This window comes from Pogoniulus pusillus, chromosome 17 (genome assembly GCF_015220805.1).
Source record: "Pogoniulus pusillus isolate bPogPus1 chromosome 17, bPogPus1.pri, whole genome shotgun sequence".
Lineage (NCBI taxonomy): Eukaryota > Metazoa > Chordata > Aves > Piciformes > Lybiidae > Pogoniulus > Pogoniulus pusillus.
Genome location: NC_087280.1, coordinates 1,071,114 through 1,096,525, shown reverse-complemented (window position 1 = coordinate 1,096,525; position 25,412 = coordinate 1,071,114). Strand labels below are relative to the sequence as shown.

Sequence of the window (25,412 nt, the reverse complement as noted above, 5' to 3'; positions counted from 1 at the left end):
CCTCCTAGAGACTCTTGCCTCAACCTCCTTTTGTCCTGACCAAGGCTACCCCAGGAGGTCTTCCTCTGTGCTCAGCACTCAGTTGCAATCAGCAAAGCAGCCCCAGCTTTAGGGAGCACCCACCAAGGCCCAGGCAGACTTTGTGTCCTTCCCTGGAGCCAGGAGCCTTTGCTCAGAGCTTTCTGCCCCTGTCCAGCTGAGGAGGGCAGGGCTGGGGCAGCTGGGTGGGCTCCTGGCAGCAGCCCAAGGGCAGCCCACCACAGCTGCATGGGGACGCGTGGTCTGCTGCGGGACACCCACGGGCACCTTCTGCACTGTTGTGCTCTCTGCTTTATTGTCATTGAAGATGTTGCTGGAGGGAATGGGGACATTTAATGGAGGCAGCCTTCCTGAAGCACCTAACTCATGCCTGGCAATGAAGTTCCAGCAAGCAGAAGGGAACAGCTCCTCCGCAGCAGAGGTCCTTCCCTGGGATGAGGCGTTGGGGTGCGTGGGGCAATGCTGAGGCTCCTGTGTGGGTCAGGGCTGGTCATCCTCAGGCTGATGTGGCTCTTGCCAGTCCCTTCACATCATGGAGCACCACCCCTGCAATGTCAGGGTGGGTGAATGAGCTGCAGCTGGGGCTAACATCAATGGAGGTACCCCAGAAACCCTGCCCTGCCCTTCCCACTCCATGCTGCTGGGTTCCCTACCAGCACTTCCGTCCTGAGCCCAGCCCTACTGGGGACCCCAAGAGCCTCCTGGGAAACGCATCCTTGTCTGGGGACTCCAACCCTCCCTGACACCCCAGCCCTGCTGAGGACACTGCAGTCCCTTTTGCAGGACCCAATTCCGTCTGGAACACTCAGTCCTCCTGAGGACCACACAGCCCTGCTGGGGACCCCTCTGTCCCAGAGACCTCGCTACATTGTCTGTGATCCTTTTTCCCAGCACCCCATGGCCCTCCCAGAGGAGCACCTCTTCTCTGGGGATCCCATCCCTGTTGGTGAGTGATGGGGACCCAGATATGCCATTGCACTCAGCCCACTTGGAGAAGTCACATTCGTCTTGGGGACCTCAGTGCTAGTGGGGTTCTTGCATCCCTCCCAGAGATCCCAGGCCACTTTCAAGTCCCCACAGGCATCCCAGAGCCCTGCCTGGGAGGGCTGACCCAAGGGATACTCACAGCCTCCCTCTGCCATCTTCATCTGAGACTTCCACCTGCAAGAGAAAGGTGTCTGTGCAGAGGGGGCTTGGCTGTCTCCAGTACTGCCCCCACTGCCCACAGCTTACCCCCAGTGGGAATGGGTTCAGGATGTAGAGGCAGGGCTGGCTGTGGTGCAGGAGCCATCACACCATGGCCGTGACACCCAGCTCCATGCTCACCAGATGCATGTAGGCGCCCTCCAAGCCCAGAAGCCAGAGGGCAAAGTGGATGCAGTTGTTGGTGCCTGGGTAATAGCTGCCTGTGCTGTGCATTGCCTCCCGGACTTTGCCATGGAACTCCTTGAGGTCGACCCCGTCTCTTTTGCGGTACATCAGGCAGCTCCCCCTTTCCCTTCTCAATGCACGGAAGCCTTCCTTGCTGATCTGACCAACGTTGTTCTGGACATCCGTGTCTGGAAAAGCAAGAGCCACTCATTGCCCTGGCACAGCCCTCACCACGGCGTAGGCAGGGCAGGGGCTCAGGCACTTACTCTGGAAGTGTATGACCTCGGCGTCGCCACAGCAGACAGCTGCGTGTCTGAAGAGGGAGCTGCAGGAGCCATAGCTGCTCAGGGGGAAGAGCAGGATGTCCCCGGGCTGCGGGGCTGTCTCTGCCACCTCCTGGAAGACCTCACCGTGCCCGGGGATGCTCTTGTACAGCATGAAGTGAATCGTCTCAAAGGCTGGCACATGGTCGCCTATGGAGTCAGATCTGATACCTCTGGTCCAAGCCCGCCAGCACGACACTGCCCCAGCCCAGCAGGCTGACGGACAGGATTTTACCATCCCGTAGCACGAAGAAACGCAGGATACCTGCAAGGAGAGAGGCACAGGAATGTGTGTCAGCACCTGTGCTGCTGGGGCCAAGCTGACCTTTCCTGGTACTGTGACCCTGAGAGGTGGAGAAAGACTGAAAGAGAAATCCAGGAACAGTCCAAACGCTGGGAAAACTGCCTGGGGCTTCCTGCTTGGGAAAGCTGGGTCTGAGCTGCTAATTGCTACTGAGTGTTAAGTGTGGGAACAGAGGGAGACCACCTGGGATACCCTGGACATGCCTCACTTTCCAATCCTCCTTTATCCCACCCAACATCCACATTCCCCACAGCTGGAATCTCCCCAGTGCTGTTAGGATGCAGGGGAGGCAGGAGGTGCTGAGGCTGCTGTGGCAGGAGTGGGTGCCAGCATGGATGGGCAATAGCAGGGATAGGCAGCAGCAGGGGTAGGTCCTAGCAGAGGTGGGTGCTGGCAGCAGGTGGGGTGCCAGCAGGAGATGAGTGGTAGCAGCAACATGACCTAGCAGGGGCAGTGCTAACAGGGATGGGCCTCCTAGCATCAGTTGAGTGCCATCAGAAGCTGGGTGCCAGGCTCACTCTGCCCCTCTCCCCACAGCTGAGCACCCTTGGACAGACCCTGTGAGCCCTGCCCAGGCCGCTCCTCCAGCCTCGGTGCTGGGTGCCACAGCTTTGTGGGTGATTGGAAAGCGACACTCATGAGGGGCTGGATCAGAGTGCTGGCAGCTTTGGCATCCTTTCTGCATGGCAAGAGCATGGCACAAGAGGCTGTGAGCCTGTTGGATGTGTGTTGGTTTCCTCTTGCTGTGCTTTCCAGAGGTTCCTTTCCCGGAAGGCAGTGCTGAGTGAGCTCCAACTCTGCTGCAGCCAAGCAGCTGCTGCCAAATCTACACCACCCCTGCGGGAGCCTGAGACCATTTCCTCTCATCCTACCACCTGTTAGTAAGGAGAGGAGACCAAGCCCCAGCCTATTGCAGCCTCCTTTCGAGGAGCAGCAGTAGGGATCCAGAAGTCTCCCCTCAGCCTTCTGTTCTCCTGCGAAAGTCTTCCCCAGGAGGTCTCCCTCTGTGCCCGAACTCAACACTCAGTTGCAGTCAGAAAGCAGCCCCAGCTTTAAGAAGCACAAAGGCCCAGGCAGGGCTCACACTTTGCACCGTGCCCAGGCTTCCCTTGCAGCCTTTCTCTGTTGGAGGACGGAGACCGGTGCGGCGAGAGATCGGGGCACTGAGAGTCGACTCTGTGGCTTCTGCGCAGCAGTGCAATTTATTAGGGCGATGCAGCGACCTTTATAGCCCCCAAAGGGGGTGTAGACAACTAACTTAGTTCAAGATTGGTACAAGTGGAGGGTACAGATTGGCTCCAGGTTAAGTGTAAGGCAGAGATAGGTTAACTTACAGTAAACACCTTAAGGATCCCACCCAGGGGGGGTGGCCAGAGTCAGCCCCCTGGGCCGTGCCCACCCCATAGGCGGGCAGATTCCACCCCCTGACAGCTGTGCGTGGGTTGCTCATAGTCACAGGCTCAGGCCCCTGGGAGCCTCAAGGCTCCAAGGACACTTCTCATCACAGGGTCTGATGTTTACCTTTCATGCTCCGCTGCGGGAGGAAGCTTCCCACATTTCTCCACCTCTCACAAGGAGCAGGAGAGGTCAGCTACAGCCCAGCAAAACTCACCCTCTGCTTCCCTGCCGCTTCGAGGTGGAGCCCTCCCGGCACAAGCCCCAGTCCTCCTCTCTGCCCGTCCCAGCAGGCAGCTGCCGGCAAGAGGCAGCAGGGATCAGAGCGTCCTTACCACAGTTTCCATCAGGGATGTCCCAGGACCGAGCCGGTAACGGAGCTGGGCTGCGGGAACCTCCAAGGGCTGCGGGGACTGCGGCAAGGCTGTGCTGGGCTGCGAGGTGCTGGGTCCAAGCGGAGCTTTCCTGCTTCCTGCGCCTGTGAGAGGCGGAGAAAGTGAAAGTGAAAGCTGAGCGCGGCAGAAGCTCTGCGAAAGCTGCCCGGGGAGTTGTGCTTCCTTAGGCTGGGGCTGAGCTGGTACTTGCCGCTGAATGTTCGGTTTGGGAACGGGGGGAGGCCACCTGGGATATCCTGGAAATGCTCCTGACTTTCCTCTCTCTGCTCTGGCATTCAACATCCACATTCCCCAACCTTGGCATCTACCTACCCTGTGCTGAGTGTTGGGGTGCAGGCAAATAAGAAGGTGCTGTGAGGCTGTTGTGGCAAGAGTGGGTGCCAGCATGGGTGTGCAATAGCAAGGATAGAGCCTTGTAGACTTGGGTGCTAGCAGATGGGGTGCCAGCAGGAGATGGATGCTGGCAGTGATGAGTCCCACCAGAAGCACAGTGCCAGCAGAGGCTGGGTGCCAGGCTCACTCTACACCTCTCCCCACAGATGAGCACCCTGGACTGGACCCTGGGAGTCCTGGCCAGGCTGTTCCTCCTGCCCCAGTGCTGGGTGCCACAGCTTTGTGGGTTCTGGCAGAGGCTTCCTGGTTAGAGGCTCTTTTCAGGGAGCAGTAAAGATCCAGAAGGTCTCCACTCAGCCTTCTGTTCTCCTGACAAAGCCTACCCCGGGTGGTCTCCCTGTCGTGGAGGCTGGGAATTTCTGTGGCTGACTCAGGAACCACAGAAGTCTTTTATTTTCCTGAAAACCCTGCCCCAAACTATATACAAACCTGTTCAGGTGTATTTACAGATTCCAATTTGATCAGGAATCCTACAAAGGATGTTACAGGCAACCCCAGAGATTCAGGAAGTCAGGAACTGGAAAAGGCTAAGCTATAAGCACAGCTTTACCTCACTATCATTCAGGCTGAGCAGAGAATCTAGGGCAGCAGCAGGCTTCACTCACAGAGGTGAGATAGGAAATTGGAGATGATCTCTTGCTGGATTTCTCTGTGTCTCAGCTGCCTTCTGATGCTGCATGCAATATCCAACAGTCTGGATCCACACGGCAGCAGCCCGAGGCCAGTGGCAAGCTGCCAAACTCAGAAGTGTCTCTGGGCAGGGCTGCCACAAGACAGGGATTTGTGGAAGCAACACTGCCTCAGTGGTGGCAGGGGACAGCCAAACTGCTGGGGTCTCCCCCAGGTTTGGAATGGCAGCCAGCTGCGATATGGTCCGAGAGTAGCTGGGTCCAGATGCTGCTGGCAGCTCTCTCAAGAGGACCCCAGTACTTGCCGGGCTTGCAAGTTTGCACAGAACGGTGCAAAAGTGGGGAGAACATTCCACAGGCAGGGGCGGTGTAAAACTGAGAGCCGTGCAAAAGGTAGGAGCTGTCCAAAAGCAGGGGCGGTCCCAAAGGGGAATTCTGCCACAGTAGGAACCTGTCCCGACAGGAGCTCTGTCCAGGTGAGAACTCTTTCAAGTCAGGAACCACCTCGCACCTTCTCCCTGGCTCTGTTTATGCTTTTCTAGACAAAGTGCCCATTTGCCATTTTATACTGGGCATGAAAACCCTGCCAAGCACCAGCCTGACTCCAGCCTGACCCTCCACACAGGTCAGCACACATGCGGAAAGGCCTCCTGCTGCTCCCCATTCAAGCCTGCAGGGCCAGGGGGGAAGCAGTTCTCGCGTGGTGTGGCTGGGGGGGAGAAGAAAGGATTTTGGAGTGCTCTGGAACATTCCACCCTGGTGGCAGTGGGCAGATTTGTCTAGAAATTCAGAGTGAAGGGTAATAACCCCTTGCAATTCAGGAAGCTGTGTTTGCCTTATCCATAGGTTAGCCTTCCCATAGGTAACACCAATATTAGCAATGTTGACCAACACTTAGCAGCAGTCAGGTTAAATCGAAATGATTCAGGAAGATTTCAGAAAATGTTTACAACTGGAGAGCCTTGCAGCACAAACTGATGCTTAAAGCTTAGCCATAAACTTCCCCAAACTTCAGAAAAGAGGCTTTGTTTACTCACTGGTTAGCGCCTCACTAGTGGTAATCCAAAAGTATATGTGGAAGCATAAACGAGGAGAACTGTAGTTCCAGCCAGGTGTGGCCTTCCACGTGGTGATGGCTCTGCTGCTTGTGTAGCTCAGATCGAGCACATCGTCTGAGAAGATCCACGGACATGAGGCAAGTCCTCCGTGGCTCTCAGGCCATCACTGGAGTGGTCAGTGTCCTGGAGTCCTGTACACCCCTAAATTGCTGTCCCTCAGTCGCTTGAAATGGGAGAGGAAAAGCCGCCTGGTTCCCTCCCTCCCCTCGCCTGCCCTGCAGGCGTGAAGGGTGTGAGCAAAGGGGTCCTGCCCGCACAAGGAGAGCCCCGTGCAGTACCCGCGCTGGAATCGGGCTGGCATTGGCTGTGTGCTTTTGCACCTAAGGAAGTGGTAACTTTGCTCTTTGTCTGGAGAGGGTATAAATATTGGGGGCTTCCCGCCTTTGGGGGTTTGCACCTTGGAGTTCGTTACTGCCTGGACGTTCGTGCCTGCCTGAGAGTTCTCCCCCCTCTCTCGCCTGGCCTGGATACAGAAAGAGCTTCAAGGACTGCTTCACCTATTGACACCCTTTGTAAGCCTAACGAACCTTAACGATCCACCTGCAGCTGCTGAAAGGGAATGAGAGAGAGACAGACCGCAGGAGGAAGTCATCCTGATCATGAGTTATTTTGGCTCAACTTTATTAGTAAGAAAATGCTATTACTTAATAGCTAAAGCCTTTTCCAACTTCTGACTTCCAAAATAGTCAGATGGCATCTCTGTAGATATTCTCAAGCAACTGAATCTGTTAATTAAACTAAATTAATCTTTGTATATATAGTTTTGGGGGTGGATTTTGGGAAAATAAAATAACTCTATTTTTGTATAAAAATTCCTGCCTCGGCCACATTAATTCCCTGCCTCCACAACAGTCAGCCACCTGGGTGAAACAGGATCCAGGTTTATGGGCTGGAGCAGTCCAATTGGGTGCTGCGTATAGCAAAGGATTTGGCCCTCGGGCTGGAGTGGTGGGACGGCAAGTCCTGTTGTCGCAACTCATTGCAGGAGATGGGCAGGGTCAGGTCTTCCCTTCACGGGGGAGGCAAGTCCCCAGCTACGCAGTGCAAAGGCAAGCAACACAAATGGGTAGCAGACAAAACAAAGGCAGCAGCAGCAGCAAACAAACAAGCTTGCTAAGCTTTTAAGCATTTTGACAAGTGTCTTTGACCAATAGCAACTGATAAAATCACCCCTACTACCAGTCCTAAGTTATTTCACCAAAAAAGGGAGATGCACATGTCTAGCATCTGCGACCTGTGTTTACCAAAGACAAATCAGACTGCAAAACAAGGCCAAATATGATGTCTTTGTGATAGACTGAGAGGTGCCAAGGCTTTTGTATGCTTTCCCGTGCTACTTCCACCCAGGAAGAAGGAGGTGTGGGGTGCCAAGGTGGATATTCAGGTAGGTGTTTAGGACATGTCATGGATATGTATTCTAGGTATAATTTGGACCTCCCACCCATCATCCGCTGGCTACCCTGGTGATGTGCCTCCATCTCTTGTGTAGCTGGTTATCCCTTTTCCAGGTGCTGGTGTTAGTCAGGACTGGTCCTTGGTGTTGACTCTGTCCTGTAAGGAAGCAATACATGCTTCGGTATATGAGAGCCAGGCTTGGCAATTCGTAACTGGGGACAATGCACTGTGCACTGATGCGGTGGGTTTTCCCACTGACATTCAGAGCTTCCCAGGCATATAAGCTTCTGGGTTTATCATGGGCACAAGCACTATAGAGGGTAGTTTAACCAGCCTAGGTCAGTCCATTTGTATTAGAGACAATAAATTATCTTGGTCCCTCCTGGCATGTGGTCAGTGACCACGGTTAGCTCAACTAGGCAGCAGGTCTTATTTTTGGGGGTTCTGTAGCTCTCCCAAAGATTGCTGACCATTAAAAGCTGCCTGAGCCACTGCTGTCACAATTTTAATGTTTTGCCTCCTGTCTGGGAGATGAGAAAGTGTTAACTTTCTTTCCTGGAGAAGCAGCAGAATCAAAACTTACTTTCCTGGAAAAGCAGCAGGTGCAAAAGTGGGGAGAACATTCTAAAGGTAGGGACGGTGTAAAACTGAGAGACGTGCAATATGTAGGAGCTGTCCAAGAGCAGGGCTGGTCCAAAACAGGAATTCTGTCATGGCAGGAACCTGTCCCATCGGGAGCTCTGTCCAGGTGGGAACTCTATTAGCAAGGCTTACTGCATGGCCTCCACATGATTCAATGTGAATCCACAAGAGACGTTTATTGTTTGTTCCGACTCTGTTTATATAGTCCAGAGCATAGAGCACACACCTACACATTAGTGTAATCTAGGCAAATACAGCCCAGTCTTTTACACCCATCATGCCTTGTTTTTCTCTTTCTTCCCCTGTGGGAAGCATACTGAAGCTATGGGAATCAAGGTCGAAATGCTTAGTCTGCCTGTTATTATTCCCTCTCACATTGCATTCCCACACTCCCCCTTTTCGTTTTACAATGAAGGCAACATTTCTCACACACTGCAGGGCCCTTGCAAAAGGATAACAAACAGGACACCTTAAACATTGCTATACAACAAAATAGCTGTTTCCATCTTTGCCAATGAGTGCATCTAGCCCTTGAACTAATAACAAAGCTTGATGGCAGCTCTATTGTGCAGAGTTGCCTGTCTCATTGAACAGAATTGCTGCAGGCTTGTGAAATAATATTTGCTTGTTGCGCTAACCCAATTCATTAAGTGTGGTTAAAGCTAGCCATTAAGTGTGGTTAAAGCTTGTGCACAACTAACTCCTGACATAGTATCAGAATAATGCTGTCATCCCATGCATGCACACTTCCCATTGTTCGTTTATGCTTATGGGTTACAATCATAGATGTGCTTGATGTCAGTAAGGTTAACAACAGCTGTGCTAGTTTGAAGCTAGCTAGAATGTTTTGGTGAGAAGAACTAGATTTCTGGGAGGGGAGTTGTGTTTCTGTATTACCTTTTACCTTGTATATTTCTGTCTATAACTGTATATACTGTAAATATCTGCTTGTATATTGTGCTAGCTGTAAATAAATAGCTTCATTCATTTTTTTTCCAGAGCTGGCTGAGTCTAGTCTGGGTGATTTCTAAAGTGGGGGGGGGAGGGGGCAGGGAACACCCTGTGATGGTTTGGGCTCTCACCCGCCCCCCCACACTTTGTATTTGCCCCAGCTAACTCAGAAGGCCTCTGGGAATATAAATGAAGTAATTTATTTACAGCTAGCAGAATTTACAAGCAGCTATTTACAATCTATACAGTTATATACAATTATATACAGAAATATACAAAGGATAAACAATACAAAAGCACAACTCCCCTCCCAGAAACCAAGGTCCCCAGGAGGGGCTCTCAAACCACCCCAACACCTCCCCCGGCCCTCTCAACCTTACCCCAGTTCTCAGGAGGAAGAGAGGTGCGGCCAAGAGGTTAGGGAGCAAGGTTAGTAGGAGCAAGGTTAATGAGATGTGACCAGGTCTGAAGGCAAAGGCAGAAGAGAAGACAAAATGGAGAAAGTTTTTTTCTTCTTCCCAGAGTTCTCAGCGTAACTGTGAGAGAAGCTGACATCAATTGTTTTCATTTCACTGCCCGTTATCTAGTTCTTTTACCAAAACATTCCAGCTTGCTTCAAACTAGCACACACCCAAACCATCACATATTTTTATTTGGCTCACAACGTGGGGCAGATTCATTTTGAGTGATTGTTAATTAACTCTGGGAATCAGAATGAAGCTAATAAAGAAGCTATTTTACTTAGTGGGGGCTATTGTGTGGCCTGTTTTCTGTTTTCTTGTGTATAAAGCCCAGATTGGTTATTTCTTGCTTAATGTAGTTTTTAAGAAGGTCAAAGCTAAACTCATATCTGTCTTCTGGGCTTGGGGTGATTTCATTCTTGGGTATGCTGGTTATAATGTAACTGGAAATTTTACTAGTAATATTACAGGGGTATTTACCAATAATATTACAGGCAATCAAAGTACTTCTACTGCTTTATCTACAGCATTGATGAGAATTATCTTACCCAGAACTGAGATGCCAGACCCTTGTTCACAATTTTATTCACGTCAGACTGTGGCATTTTTATTGAGTGTGAATTTATGTCTTGTAATTTTGATTTTCGTATTCATTCTGGCATTATGTAAGAAAAATTTGAGTGCAATGCCTGTAAGAACTAGGAAACTCTCTGTGTCCAAAACGTGACAGTGTCACATAAACAAAGCAATCCAAACCAAAACAAAGATAATTCAGGGGCACAGCAGGCAGCTACCACTACACCTCCCTCTCCAGATTCTGGGAAAGCTGCCAATGTTCCTAGTGGGAATAACACGGCAGGATTGGCAGGAGTCCCAGGAGTACAGGGAAATAATCAAAGCCAAGATGTTCCCTCAACTAATAACACTAATAACACTAACTCAGCCAGTTTGAATCCCCAGCCAGCAAACAACAAAAAGGACTCTACCTCTAAGGCAGATTTAAACTCACAGGCCTCAGGCCAGACCCCCAATGATTCAAACCCTCTAGTAGACACGTCAAAGTCTGTGGCAGCTCAGGCCATTTTGGCGCCAGCCAAAGCCCAAGAAAAGACACATTTGACAAAGTGTGATTCAAAACAGGACGTAAGAGAGGGGACCTCTGGTGAGCAAGAGGAGGAAGAGGAGACATATAGTCTTCAGGACTTGGCAAACATGCTTAGATCTCAGCACTTTGATGAGAGGAGCACTATGAGGTTGGCTGCCAAGAAAGAGGATGGTTCCGATGAGTTTAAGAATGCTCTTAGGAAAGTTCTGTTTCTAGGCCAGAGACATCCAGATCAACAAGAGGAAGAGGAGAAGGATGACATCCAGGAATCCAGCAATCCTCTCAGAGAGGTCAGGGAAGTGAGAAAGGAATATTCAAGGGAATCAGGTGAGCCAATCCTAAGCTGGCTGGTGAGATGCCGTAGCATTGGTGCCAATGCCCTGCAGGTAGGAGACAAGTCTGCCAAGCAGCTAGGACCACTCACCAAGGAGAGTGGAATGGACAAATACCTAGCAAGTCCTCTTGGTAAGGTTAGCCTGTGGACACACCTCCTGTTGGCTGTGGCTTAGAGATATCCTTCCCAAGATGATCTGCCATGGGCTGCCAAGAAGTGGAACACCATTGAGCAGGGAATTAAGCTTCTGAAGGAGTTTGCTGTGAAGGAAGTGCTTTATGGAGATCATGGCACACATGAGTCTGATGACATTCCTTTTGGAACAGGTCTCATGAAGAAGCTTATTAAGCTTGCTCCTTCATCCTATGCTAACATCTTGGCTAGCAAGTTTCTATCAAGGAGTGATAATGGAAGGTCTTCACTGTTGGTGAATTCACTGAGCAGCTCAGGCAGATAGAGGACAGCTTGTACGCATTCTGCCATAGTGTCTGCCATACAAACTATGACTACAGAGATAAAGGGGATGAAAGATAGCTTTGAGAATGGCATTAAGAATAGCATTAAGGATGACATTAAAGGTACCATGAAAGAACTGAAGGAGGAACTTAAAACCTCAATTTCCAATCTGGTAAAGGATACCATCCCTGCATCATCTGAATGGGTGCATGCTTCTGCAGTCAGGAACAGACGCCCACCTCCCACCAGGCAATTCCAGCCCAGGAGGAGACAAATTCCACCCAGACATCAGCAATCGCGCGCGTCACTGTGGATAACTCTGCGTGACCAATACAGTGAGAACATGAACAAATGGGATGGTAAACCTACTTCAGCTCTTTCAAAGAGAGTCAGGGAACTGCAGAGTGGCAGAAACAGAGGCAACAATGCCAGAAAAGTAGCTGTCACTTCTTCAGCTCCCCAGAGCAACTGCAATTATTCTGACAGTTGCAATTTCTCTCACAACAATACCAATCACTGTGTACACCCCACATGCCATGTTCAGCATTAGGGGTGCCCTGCCTCCAGCCAGGAGGAGGAAAGGGATAGTGGAGAGAACCGAATCTATTGGAATGTATTCATTAGGTGGCCTGGCAGTTCAAAAGTTCAGAAATACAGGGCTTTAGTTGACACAGGTGCTCAGTGTACTTTATTGCCATCCAATTGCAAAGGGACAGAGTCTATCACTATTTCTGCAATCACTGGTGGATCTCAAGAGTTAACTAAGTTGCAGCTGAGATAAGTTTAACTGGTAAAGAGTGGAAGAAAGACACTATTGTAACTGGTCCTGATGTGCCTTGCATTCAGGGGATTGACTTTTTGAGACAACATTGTTTCAAAGATCCTAAGAGTCATAAATGGGCTTTTGGAATAGCATCTGTAGAGATTGAGGATGGTAAATTGAAAATGTCCATTAGACCTGAACTTTCAGATGAATCTGCAGTTGTGGGACATCATGACATAGAGGATCTGGAAGTGCCAATTGCTACTCAAACTGTGCACTACAGGCAGTACAGAACTAACCGTGACTCTTTGTTGCCCATTCATCAGCTGATTCGTCAACTGGAGAGTCAGGCTGTCATCGAGAAAGCTCATTCACCTTTCAACAGTCCCATCTGGCCTGTGCGCAAGCCTAACGGAGACTGGAGGCTGACAGTTGACTTTCGTGCCCTCAACAAGGTGACTCCACCCATGAGCGCAGCTGTGCTGGACATGCTGGAACTCCAGTACGAGCTGGAATCGAAGGAGGCTAAGTGGTATGCTACCATAGACATTGCTAATGCTTTCTTCTCTATTCCCATAGCAAAGGAGTGCAGGCCTCAGTTTGCATTTACCTGGAGAGGAATCCAGTACCAGTTCAACCGTTTGCCTCAGGGGTGGAAGTACAGCTCAACAATCTGTCACTCAGTGATCCACAATGCACTGGAGAAAGGTAAAGCTCCAGAGCACATACAATTCATTGACAACATCATTGTGTGGGGCCAAACTGCTGAGGAAGTCTTCGAGAAAGGTAACAAAATCATTGACATTCTGTTGCAAGCAGGTTTTGCCATTAAGAGAGACAAGGTCAAAGGACCTGCCAGAGAAATTCAGTTTCTGGGAGTCCGGTGGCAGGATGGTCGCCGTTACATTCCACAGGATGTGATCAACAAAGTCTCTACCATGGCAGTTCCCACAAATAAGAAGGACACTCTATCTTTCCTGGGTGCAGTGGGATTTTGAAGACTACACATTCTGTGGTGGACGGCCACATAGACCCAAATAGGCTTGTTTACACGTCTGTGCTTGCCTGGACATGTTTTCCCTCTGAAAGGTGTTTTTCTATGTAAACCAGCGGGAAAACAAATTAAGTGGACAAAGGGGCACAACAAGCCTGGCGCCTTCAAGTCTGGCCTGCCCTGCTTGTGAGGTGGAGGTAAACAGGTTGCATAAGCTCACGCGCTTAGTGTGTGGGCCCACCTGTGCTCTCTCCATATTTGGGGGTACGGGACCTGTGGACTCGACCTTATTTGGCATGTTTTGGCCTGCTGCCAGATGCTTATTGGACAGTATTGCGGCCAAAGGACCATCAATCTTGGCCCTCATCTCATAAATAGGGCAATTCAGTGTTCCTGCCACCCTCCTCCACCCACCTCTACTAGCCTCTTCGTCGCCTAGGGCCACTACCGCTGTATGGTTTCTAGCCCATGGTACTTTGCACCGATCCAGAGGAACGATCAACCAAGACGCTCCCAGCCCGTTGCCACTCCAGCTCACCATTCCCAGCTCGATCGTGCCTGTGGAGCCTTCTTAGACAGCGCGCCCCAATATCCGAACTGAACTATTCAGGTCCGCAAGGATCAACAACGTGGCTTTCGCTATGCATATTTGGGACCACAGAGACTGTGACTCCAACTAGTGAGTAACTGAACAATCTCAATTTGAGCAGCTAAGAATTTCAGTGACTTTACTCGTAGCACTTTTATGCCACAAGACTTTCTATCCAAAACCTTTCCAAACCTCTACCAAATCCCTTAATCCTGCTGCAGATAGACATTCTGTAAAATAATTTCACAACCGCATACAAAGAACTTGTGTGGGTTAACTATATATAAGTTTGGGGGGGGGGGGGGGGGGGGGGAATTCTCTTTGTATATAATATGAAATTATTTTAAAAGCTTTAAAAAATTTGGCCTCATATTTTACCCCCTAAATTCAGACAAAACCCCTTCACAATACATTCCTGGATTTAGTCAAATTGTCAAACCTCTGCACAATGTGACTCATAAGAGAAACAGTTTCGAGTGGGGACCTGAAAAACAAGCAGCCTTTGATCAGATCAAGCGAGAAATAGTCCATGCAGTGGGCTTGGGACCTGTGCAATCTGGTCCGGACATTAAGAACATTCTGTACACGGCTGCCAGTGACAATGGTCCAACTTGGAGCCTTTGGCAGAGAGCTCCAAACGAGACACATAGACGTCCACTTGGTTTCTGGGGACGTTGTTACAGAGGTTCAGAGGCAAATTACACCCCAACAGAGAAAGAGATACTAGCAGGCTATGAAGGAGTGAAAGCAGCTTCTGAAGTGATTGGAACTGAGTCACAATTGCTTTTAGCTCCTAGATTGCCAGTTCTAAACTGGATGTTCAAAAGCAAAGGTTCATCACCACATCATGCCACAGATGCAGCTTGGTCTAAGTGGATGGCTTTGATAACCCAACGAGCACGAATGGGTAATCTTGATCAACCTGGTCTGTTGGAGGTGATCACCAACTGGCCGGAAGGCACAGACTGTACCAAACCTCCAGATGAGAAAATAACTCGTGCGGAAGAAGCTCCTCTCTATGGTGATCTTTCTGATTAGGAAAAGAGCTATGCTTTGTTTACAGATGGTTCCTGTCGTCTTGTTGGGAACAAGCGAAGATGGAAGTCAGCAGTCTGGAGTCCTACCAGGAGAGTTACCGAAGCGAGAGATAGAGAAGGAGAATCCAGTCAGTTTGCTGAGGTAAAAGCTGTCCAACTTGCTCTTGATGTGGCTGAACGTGAAAATTGGCCTATCCTTTACCTCTACACCAACTCATGGATGGTAGCCAATGCTCTATGGGGTTGGCTAAAGGACTGGAAGAAGAATGGTTGGCAGAGGAAAGGAAAGCCTACCTGTTGTGCTGATCTATGGCAGGACATTGATGCACGGCTGGAGAGAACTCCAGTGAAGGTGCGGCACATAGACGCACACATGCCCAAGAGCAGAGCCACAGAGGAACACCAACACAACCAGCAGGCAGACCAAGCTGCTAAGATTTCTCAAGTTGATATCAACTCTGATCTTGACCTTTTTTGGAAACACTGAGGTGAACTATTCTTAGCTCAGTAGGCCCATAATTCATCTCGACATCAAGGCAGAGATGCAACATACCGATGGGCACGCGATAGGTCAATTGACTTGTCTATGGATGCTATCACCCAAGTGTCACGGAAGGTAGTTTGGGAGGTTGTGGGGAAAATACGTGGAGACTCACTTGTGGATTTTCAAGTGATTTATTGCTCAAACACGGAGATCCCCCTCCCGAACTAAATTCCCCACGTGAGTTCTTTTAGGATTAAAGTTGTAGAATAACAGTTCAGAAAATAGCAGATAAAGGAGAGTCTGTGATTTCTTTAGAGTTCTTTTGAGTCTTTAAAGTTACTCAGTCTTTAGGTAAAGAGTTCTTTCTCCAATTTACTCACTGTTCCGTAGTTCAGTTCAGCAAAGTTCGAAGTTTTGGGCGGTGTCCCTTTGTTTGTCAGGATCGGGCCCAAGCAGGTTTCAGGCCTCTGCGGGCCCCTCGTCGGGCAGGGCCGATCAGGAGTGAGAGGTCACCGGAGCAGGAGTGAGGCAGGCAGGCTAGCGAGCGAGCAGGTAGGAGCAGGTACCAGCAAGCTCAAGCAAGCAAGCGCCGATCCAGGAAGGCACACCATTTTTTATAATGCTCAAAAGAGGTGTAACCCTCCAGTCCAAGCTATTTTACGTTATTCTTACAGATTGGCACAAAATTACAATTAACCTATATAATTGGACAGTTCTTACCAAAACAACCTGTAGGACCACCCAAAGCTCGGCCCATACCAGGTGTCGAGCGGGCATGAGAACTGCCATTCCCCCTAGCCAAAACAGTGGCCACTGTTTACCTTTTATCTCGACCAGGGAGAGACTTTCTCATGGGGCTGAAGGATTGTTTTGGTTTTACGATGCTCTTGGCATTAATGTGAGACACTGTAACTTTCACAACAGGGAGGCCTGCTAAGGGCTTCTGCTACCCTCCATGACACCAAGTCATCCATGACTGTGACATTTATGCTGCTATTAAGCAGGCTAAGCGAATCAAGCCCTTATGGTATGGTGAGAGATGGTCAAAGTACAAGTATGGTGAAGCCTGGCAGATTGACTACATCACTTTACCTCGATCTCGTTCTGGCAAGCAGTATGTGCTGACGATGGTAGAGGCCAGCACCAGATGGCTGGAAACCTATCCAGTTCCACATGCTACTGCACGTAACACCATTCTTGACTTGGAGAGACAGATCATGTGGAGACATGGAACTCCAGAGAGAATCGAGTCAGACAATGGCACTCATTTCAAGAACAATCTTGTGAAAGACTGGGCCAAAAAGCACAGCATTGAATGGATCTATCACATACCCTACTATGCATCAGCTTCAGGGAAGACTGAGTGCTACAACGGTTTGCTGAAAACCACCCTAAAAGCCATGGGGGGTGGAACTCTGAAAAACTGGGACAAACATTTACCAGAAGCAACCTGGTTGGTAAATAGGAGAGGTTCAGTAAACAGAGCAGGACCTGCACAATCAGACTTGGTCCAAACAGTAGACGGTGATAAAGTTCCTGTTGTACATGAAAAGAATCTGTTAGGGAAAACTGTTTGGGTATTTTCTCCTTCGGGCGAAGGGAAACCTCTCCGAGGGGTGGTGTCTGCTGAAGGTCCTGGTCATACATACTGGGTAATACAGGAGAATGGTGAAATCCAGTGTATTCCACAGAGAAATCTAACTTTAGCTGAGAGAGTTTAAATTCAGAGTGTATCATACAAGCTGTTAGGAGTTTTCTGTTCTAGGTACCATCGGCGTCCAACAATGAAGGAATCTACGAAAGAATCTACAGTACATGAGCACAAACCCAACGTCACCTGGGAGTCCCTGTTCTCGTCTCATCTGTGAGGAGACAAACTGTTCTGAACTTTTGAATCACCTACATCTGAGATAGCCGGAATGGAGTGTGAACTGAACTTGTAAAATTCATTAGTGTAAATATTGGTTTAGATTAGGTCAGATAGTTCTCAGCAATACTCTGAGTGAAGTAGACAGGGGTGAATTGTGCTAGTTTGAAGCTAGCTAGAATGTTTTAGTAAAAAGAACTAGATTGCAGGCTGTAAAAGGAAAACAATGATGATGTCCACTTCCCTCACAGTCTCGCTGAGATGTTTGGGAGCAAGAAATTAAAACATTAGATAACACTCTTGCCATTTTTCTCTCACTCTGTCTTGGGCTGCTGGCTGAGCTGCATCTCTCTAACACACCCTTCACCCACCTTTGCTTTATAACCTCTTGGCCGAATTTCTATTCTTCCTTGGGACTTGGGTAAGGTTGAGAGGGGTAGGGGGAAGGTGAAGGGGTGGTTGAGAGCCCCTCCTGGGGACTCAGGTTTCTAGGAGAGGAGTTGTGTTTCTGTATGACCTTTTACCTTGTATATTTCTGTCTATAACTGTATGTACTGTAAATATCTGTTTGTATATTGTGCTAGCTGTAAATAAATAGCTTCATTCATTTTTTTTCCAGAGCTGGCTGAGTCTAGTCTGGGTGATTTCTAAAGTGGGAGGGGGCAGGGAACACCCAAACCATCACAACAGCCATAGTCCAGCATATATTTTGTTTTTTGCCACAGTGTCTTCATAGCCATCTGAGCCAAACGTCTGCTCACTGCCAAAAGCAGGCTGGACATAACAAGCTGGCATCCATGAAAGACCTGTAGGCAACACGAACATGTACATACACATTCCTTCCCTGTGCTGACAGAACTATTGGCCTTTTCTAGGGCGAATTTCTCTGCATGATTTATCTGGAAAATTCCCTCCCCCCCTTTTTTTTGGGGGGGTGTGTGTGTGTAAAGTGTATTAAATTAGCATAAGAAGGTGTTAAGTATTACTTGTCTTGTAAAATGATTGTATATGCTATAGAAAGCCACTGCCTAATCTGGCATGCTGCAAGTGAAATCTTGGTGCATACGTGTGAAAACTGAATCCAATAATCTTTGCCATATTAACTTTGCCAGTGTACTGTAGTAAGAACTGTTCTCTTTCCTTTTTTTCCCATGATCCCTCTCCTAAAGTACTAACATTGATATAAAGAAAAATCCCAAAAAACGTTCAATAATATCCCTATTCTGAATTCTTGACCTTAACTCTACTAATACTAGAAATCTATTAACTAAAAAAAGAGTTAAACCATTGAATCAATACTTAGGAAAAAAAAAAACATCCAAGAAGATGTTACATTACAAGGAGCACTTTTGGAAATGCCGGCATATAGAAAAAAGAAAGAAAAGAAACCTTTGAGTCAGTCAATCTACAAGAGAATAAACTTAGCCCTTGTGAATCTTATACATAGTAAAACTGTCTTATCTATTAACTTTTAAACTCTAAGATCTATTACCAGTAACATTCCTTACTGCTAGGATACAAATGCAACACTGCCACTTTAAGAGAGACACAGTTCTTGGAGAAGTTTCTTGGAGAAACACCACCAAAAAAATGGAGGAGTCCCGGCACCAGGGCGGGCCTCGGAGAGCAGCAGCCAGGCGGAGGGAGGCGGGGGAAGAGCACAGGAGGTTGAGGGGGGCAAACCATGCTGGGATGTGCCTGCAACGAAACTAAACAGAGAACCAGTATCTTCAGAAACTGAACGGAGGGGGAAACAGACAGTTACAGTCACCTGATTTTTCAAAGCTTTTAAGTCTTTAACAGCAAATTCCTTGATGTGATCTGAGACAGAGTAGGTGGAGGGGGTTCCACAGGTGGACGGCACAGTGATGAATGCCTCTCCCACCACTGAAGCAGGGATGTGCTCTCTCCTTCTGCATGCTTTACAAGCCTCCCAATTGTTGAGCAGGAGGTCTCTATGGGATCACCTCCCGTGGCTGCTTCAAAGAGCGCGCTTCCCATTTCTTTCCCCGGCCTCCCCTTCAAGGCAGATGGCGCATATGCCTGATACTGTTACTTTCACACCAAATTGGCAAAGCCATTAGAGTTCAAGTTATGCATTTTACTGAGTCCCACAAGACTTTCCCTATCTCTTCCCAGGTGTCGAATTCAAAAGCACTCACTGGGTCAGAGGGAGCCTGTGGTCTCGGCACCATAATAGTAATCTTTGGAGGATATAATCCTCATACTTTGACCCTCTCTTGGAGAGGATATTTGGGAGGAGCTTATTCTTTAGTTATGCCCTACCCCATCTCACCCCCAGGCTGTTCACCTGGTTTTTCCTTTTTTTTTTCTCTCTTTTGTTCTTCTTCCCAGGTGCCTGTTGCAATGGTTGGCTTCTTTCCACTGCACACACACTGTGGCCTCATCATGGTCCTGCCATGCCAGCTTCTTAGCTGGAGCTTCTCACCTACTGCTGTCATCCCTTGCACTGCCTATCTTCCTTCAGGAACGCATCATAGGTCACCACATGTTAGTGAGGCTTACCACACAGACTCCACATGATTCAGTGTTAATCCACCAGAGACCTCTATTGTTCGTTCTGACTCCATTTATATAGTCCAGAGCACAGAGCAGCACACACCTACATATTAGCATAATCTAGGCAAATATAGCCCAGTCTTTTACATACTTCAAGCCTTGTTTTTCTCATTAAAAAAACTTTTTCCTAATGTCCAGTCTAAACCTCCCCAGCCTCAGCTTGAGGACATTCCCCCTTGTTCTGTCTCAAACTACCTGTGAGCAGAGCTCAGCAGCAGCCTCTCCACAAAGTCCCTTCAGGTAGACAGCAATGAGGTCACCCCTCAGCATCTTCTTTTTCATGCTAACCATCCCCAGCTCCCTCAATTGCTCCTCATCAGATTTACTCTCTAGGCCCTTCCCCAGTTTGTTGCCCTCCTCTGGACTCCCTCCAGCACCTCCACATCTCTCTTGTATTGTGGTGCCCAAAACTGAACACAACACTCGAGCTGGGGCCTCACAAAGCCAAGTCTAAGAGAACAATCACCTCCCTGATCCCATTGGCCACAGCATTTTTAATCCAAGCCATTGGCCTTCTTGGCCACCTGGGCACACTGCTGGCTCACATTCAGTTCCTGTCTGTTACAGTCCCCAGATCCCTTTCTGCCAGGCAGTTTCCAGCCACACTGCCCCAAGCCTCTAGCGTTGCTTGGGGTTGTTGTGACCCAAGCGCAGGCCTTGTTGAAACTCATCCCATTAATGCTGGCCCATGGATGTAAGCCTATCCAAGTCCCTCTGAAGAGCCTCTCTACTCTCATTCAAATCAGCAGTGCCACCTAACTTGGTGCCATCTGCAAACTTACTGCTGACACTCTCTATGCCTGAATCAAAGTTGTCAATAAAGATGTTAAACAGAAGTGGTGCCAACACAGAGCCCTGAGGAACACCACCAGTGAGTGCCCAGCTGCCAACTGGATTAAACTCCACTGACCACCACTCTCTGGGCCCTCCTGTCCAGCCAGCAGACAGTGTGCTCAGCCAAGCCACAAGTAGCCAATTTGTCTACAAGAGCTGTGTGGGGAATAGTATCAAAGGTTGTTTGAAAGTGTAGGAATACAACATCAACAGCCTTTCCCTCATCCAGCAGCTGGGTGATCTGGGCATAGAAGGAGATCAGGGAGGGACCTGAGTACATACTTTTAAACCTTGAGGGGGAGAAATCCTTCTGATTGTCTAAGATGCCAATGCACTGATCCATGAGTGACAGACTACTACCCCCAGTGTTCTCAGCAAGGCCAGCTACATCCCCATCCCCCTTTGAAACTAGTTTAAAGCCCTGCCGATGAGCCCAGCCAACTCATGTGCAATGATTCTTGTTCCCTTATGGGACAGTGGTGGTTTGGCTGTTACCCTGCCCCCACACACACTTTTAGAAACACCCAGCTAACTCAATCGGACTCTGGGAATGTAAATGAAACTATTTATTTACAGCTAGCACAGTATTTATGATCAGGTTACCCGCCTGGTGAATAAGGGGAAGGCTGTGGATGTAGTTTACTTGGACTTCAGCAAAGCCTTTGACACTGTCTGCCACAAGAAGCTCCTAGCCAAGCTGGCAGCTCATGGTTTGGACAGATTCACCCTGTGCTGGATCAAGAACTGGCTGGATGGCAGAGCTCAGAGAGTGGTGGTGAATGGTGCCACATCCAGTTGGCAGCTGTCACTAGTGGTGCTCCCCAAGGATCAGTACTGGGCCCAGTCCTGTTCAATATCTTTATTGATGATCTGGATGAGGGCATTGAGTCCAGCATCACTAAGTTTGCAGATGACACCAAGCTAGGAGCAGGTGTTGATCTGTTGGAAGGTAGGATCGCCCTGCAGAGGGACCTGGACAGGCTGGATGGGTGGGCAGAGGCCAATGGGATGAGATTTAACAAGGCCAAGTGCAGGGTTCTGCACTTTGGCCACAACAACCCCAAGCAGCACTATAGGCTGGGGACTGAGTGGCTGGAGAGCAGCCAGGAGGAAAGGGACCTGGGGGTACTGATAGATAGTAAGCTGAAGATGAGGCAGCAGTGTGCCCAGGTGGCCAAGAGAGCCAATGGCATCCTGGCCTGCATCAGGAACAGTGTGGCCAGTAGGACAAGGGAGGTTATTCTTCCCCTGTACTCAGCACTGGTCAGGCCACACCTTGAGTACTGTGTCCAGTTCTGGGCCCCTCAATTCAAGAAAGATGTTGAGGTGCTGGAACATGTCCAGAGAAGGGCAACAAAGCTGTTGAGGGGCCTGGAGCACAAATCCTATGAGGAGAGGTTGAGGGAGCTGGGCCTGTTTAGCCTGGAGAAGAGGAGGCTCAGGGGTGATCTTATTACTGTCTACAACTACCTGAAGGGGCATTGTAGCCAGGTGGGGGGTGGCCTCTTCTCCCAGGCAACCAGCAATAGAACAAGGGGACACAGTCTCAAGTTGTGCCAGGGTAGGTATAGGCTGGACATTAGGAAGAAGTTCTTCACAGAGAGAGTGATTTCCCATTGGAATGGGCTGCCCAGGGAGGTGGTGGAGGCACCGTCCCTGGGGGTCTTCAAGAAAAGACTGGATGAAGCACTTAGTGCCATGGTCTAGTTGCCTGGTTAGGGCTGGGTGATAGGTTGGACTGGATGATCTTGGAGGTCTCTTCCAACCTGGTTGATTCTATGATTCTATGATATACAAGCAGATATTTACAGTATATACAGTAGACAGAAATATACAATGTAAAAACAATACAGAAACACAACTCCCCTCCCAGAAACCTGAGTCCCCAGGAGGGGCTCTCAACCACCCCTGCACCTCCCCCTGCCCCTCTCAACCTTACCCCAATCTTCAGGAAGAAAAGAGGTGCAGCCAAGAGGTTAAGGAGCAAGGTTAGTGGCAGTGAGGTTAGGGAGATGTAGTTCAGTCTGAAGCCAAAAGCAGCGAGAAAATGGTGAATGTGCTATCTAATGTTTTCTTTCTTGTTCCCATACCTCTCAGCAAGACTGTGAGGGAAGGAGACACAACCAATGTTTTCCTTTCATAGCCAATTATCTACTTTCTCTCACCAAAACATTCTAGCCTGCTTCAAACTAGCACAGGGACAGATGAACTCTATCTGTCGCCAGTAGATCTGGTGCCAGTAGCCCTTCCTTGTGGTCAAACCCCCCAAAGTTCTGCTGATGGCACCATCCTCTGAGCCATGTATCAATTGCATGGATTTTCCTTTTCCTTTCAGTGTCACTCTCTGTTCCCAATGACTGGAGCTGACTGCCCAGGGAGGTGGCTGAATCCCCATCCCTGCAGGTGTTCTAAAGAGGCAGAAAAGTGGTGCTGAGGGACATGGTTTAGCATCAGCCTTGGTAGAGTTAGGGACTGGTTGGAGTCCACGATCTCCAAGGGCTGAAGCAGTTCTGTGATTCCAGGATCCTGGCTGCAACCCAACCCCAGTGCCAGCATCAGGTTTCAGCTGGTGGTGCAGGAGTCCTTGCTGGAGGAGAGCTCTGAGAAGCCTTTGGATGGCTCTGAGGAGGAGGCTGCCAAGGTCCCCAAGGCAGAGGTGTCATCACTGGCCAAGCATAAGCCCTGTGGCCTAGATCCCGCTCACCACCGCTCCTTGTCCTGGGTTAGGGTGGATCCCTCCCCCGGTAGAATAAACTCACCACAACACGGATTTTTTTGGAAAGACAGGGAAAAGATGAAATTGTATTTCTTATAGTTTTAAATAAAACAATGTAAGAAGAAATATACTAGAGAAAATAATAACCTTAACGAATATGGAGAAGGGGTCAAGTGACAGAGAAGCAGCAAAGCAGCAGGAGCAGCCAAAACATCAGCAGGGAAAGATAGCAGCGGGCACAGCTGAATCAGCAGAAGACAGCAAGGAGAAAGTCCAAGCTGAGCTTCCAGACATAAAGCTCTTGATGCTCCAATGAAATTATATTAAGTTATCCATTGTTGCCATTCTATGGCCTATCCCTAGAATGTTCACCTTTCCCCTATGTCTGAGCTAGAATTCCATCTCAAATGGCCACAATCCACCCCTTTAATACAATTCCCATTGGAGCATCAAGTTGTTTTCATCTAATTAGGGACAATGTGAATGTCATGGACTATAGTTGTCCAGGCTTCAGCCATTTTTTTTCTCCAATTCTAAGTCATCTGTCTTTTCATTCCCATCTGCATTGTGCTCAGCAGCACTCAACATCAAGTAATGGACAGTCCCAGTCCATTCTCACTCAAATCTATGCCGTCCATGCATCCAAGCAACCACCCACTGCAAAGTCTCAATTACTCATTGCAGATTCTCCTAGAGTCCCTCTCGGCACAATCTGGCTCAGTCTGCAGTGATCTCAAACGGCGTGTCTGCACCTCTGGGGAAGTCAAATGGGGTAACTAAGTCCAGTTCACTTCCATTCTTCAAGCTGTTGTTCCATTCTGCTTTTCATGTATGCAGGAGTGAAGATCCCTTTGTCACAGGTGAGTTCCATCTCTCTGTCACAGATGAGTTCCAGTATCTACAAGAGTCCCATGCTTCTACTTGCTTCTTGTACCAGGCCATTCAACACCCGTGAGGGTTCTGTACAGCAGTTCCTTCACTTTAGCTGCACAATCAGAAGTGAACCAGTCACACCACCAGTGTGGCCTTTATCTTCCTTTCCCAATCTAAACAGAATTGTTTCAAATTTATTTAACCTTTCCCAGCACCTCTCCCTCCACCTTCTCAATAGACAACTGAAAAGGAGGAGGATCTGGTGGTGGAAAAGAAGGTGGCAGAATAGCAAAGAAACTACCAGAGATCAGTTCCACTCACAGGAACCACTGCCAGACCAGGAGCATCCATCCTCACCACTGCCTCACCGGCCAGAGGAGACGCAACCATCAGGCAACCTTGCAGCTCATCCTGCCACTTGAGCTCAGGACCAGGGCTGCCGCTACGCTTCTGCCACCGCTGGAAACTCATTGGGGATACACAGGGACACACTGCCTTTTGCCGCTAGTCCTGGCTGGCTGCCCTGTGCAGAACCGGCAGGAGTGCGTGGGAAGCAGGGCAAAGACCCTCCCCCTCCCATGCTCGGTACCGCCAGTTCCGCCGCTGTGAAGTCAAGGCTGAGTCGCAGTGGGGGAAGGGAATCCCCATCGCTGCTCTCCGCATCTTCCCCAGCAGGACATGCTCCAAAAGCAGGTTCACCGTTTGCAGCCTCAGCCTGCCCGTACACGCTGCCTGTGCTGGGACAAGAGGGGTACCGAGGCATGGCCATTTCTTCTGGAGTCACCAGCTCATCCCCTAAATTGCGAGTGGCTGCGCCCAGCAAGAGGGTGGCCACCATGGCCATCAGCCCCCCAAGGAGGACAGTGCTGCTTCCGCCTGGCGCCATCTTTGATACCCTGTCCAGAGTTGGAGCTACGGGACCAAAGGAAGCTACCGGCATGGCCGGAGCCGCCTGTGGTTCCACCGCCCACAGATTCCCATCAGGAGGGGAAAACACACACAGGTTTGCCTGCTCCACTCTACCTCACCCCTCCAGCTCACCCTGTGCAGTGCCACTCGGCACCGCGCTGTGGGTCAGCTCATGCTGTGGCCACTTCAGGGGTGGGAGACTTGTATCATCTTCAACCACCTCAGACCTTTCAACTCGCTTCTTGCCACTTGCTTCTCCCCCCTCCGCCACCCAAGATGGGAGTGGCTCACGTCTCCATGCCTTCCAATTCTCCATGCCAGCTTCACTAAGAGACACCAATTTTCCTAAGCTTTAATTCTGTATTTTCTCCAATTCAAACTATGCAAACCAGCAACCATCTCATTCCCCGTATGAGCCCCCAGTTATTCTGTTGTGGTTTTTAAAGAGAGCTGAC

At 49.3% G+C, this 25,412-nt stretch overlaps 2 protein-coding genes across 2 annotated transcripts in view; one reads left to right on the top strand and one right to left on the bottom strand.

Annotated features, from left to right (window-relative positions):
- Window positions 1-25,412, top strand: part of LOC135182772 (uncharacterized) — an 82,890-nt gene that overhangs the window by 44,299 nt on the left and 13,179 nt on the right. The gene's annotated exons all lie outside the window — the stretch shown is intronic.
- On the bottom strand, window positions 308-24,988 carry LOC135182740 (uncharacterized). The gene is made up of 6 exons (XM_064157128.1): window positions 24,638-24,988; window positions 3,768-4,019; window positions 1,677-1,998; window positions 1,366-1,598; window positions 1,166-1,200; window positions 308-585 (listed from the first exon to the last, which is right to left on the bottom strand). Exons 1-6 carry the CDS (start codon window positions 24,986-24,988, stop codon window positions 570-572), a joined length of 1,209 nt encoding a protein of 402 aa, XP_064013198.1. The 3' UTR covers window positions 308-569.

Bases quoted from the DNA above. Each gene is read 5' to 3' on its own strand.
- LOC135182740 (XM_064157128.1), bottom strand. From the start codon at position 24,988: ATGCCGGTAGCTTCCTTTGGTCCCGTAGCTCCAACTCTGGACAGGGTA. The intron at 4,020-24,637 runs GTACCGAGCATG...CCGAACATTCAG, and splicing joins TCACAGCGGCGGAACTGGCG to CGGCAAGTACCAGCTCAGCC. The intron at 1,999-3,767 runs GTAAGGACGCTC...CTCTCCTTGCAG, and splicing joins CATCCCTGATGGAAACTGTG to GTATCCTGCGTTTCTTCGTG.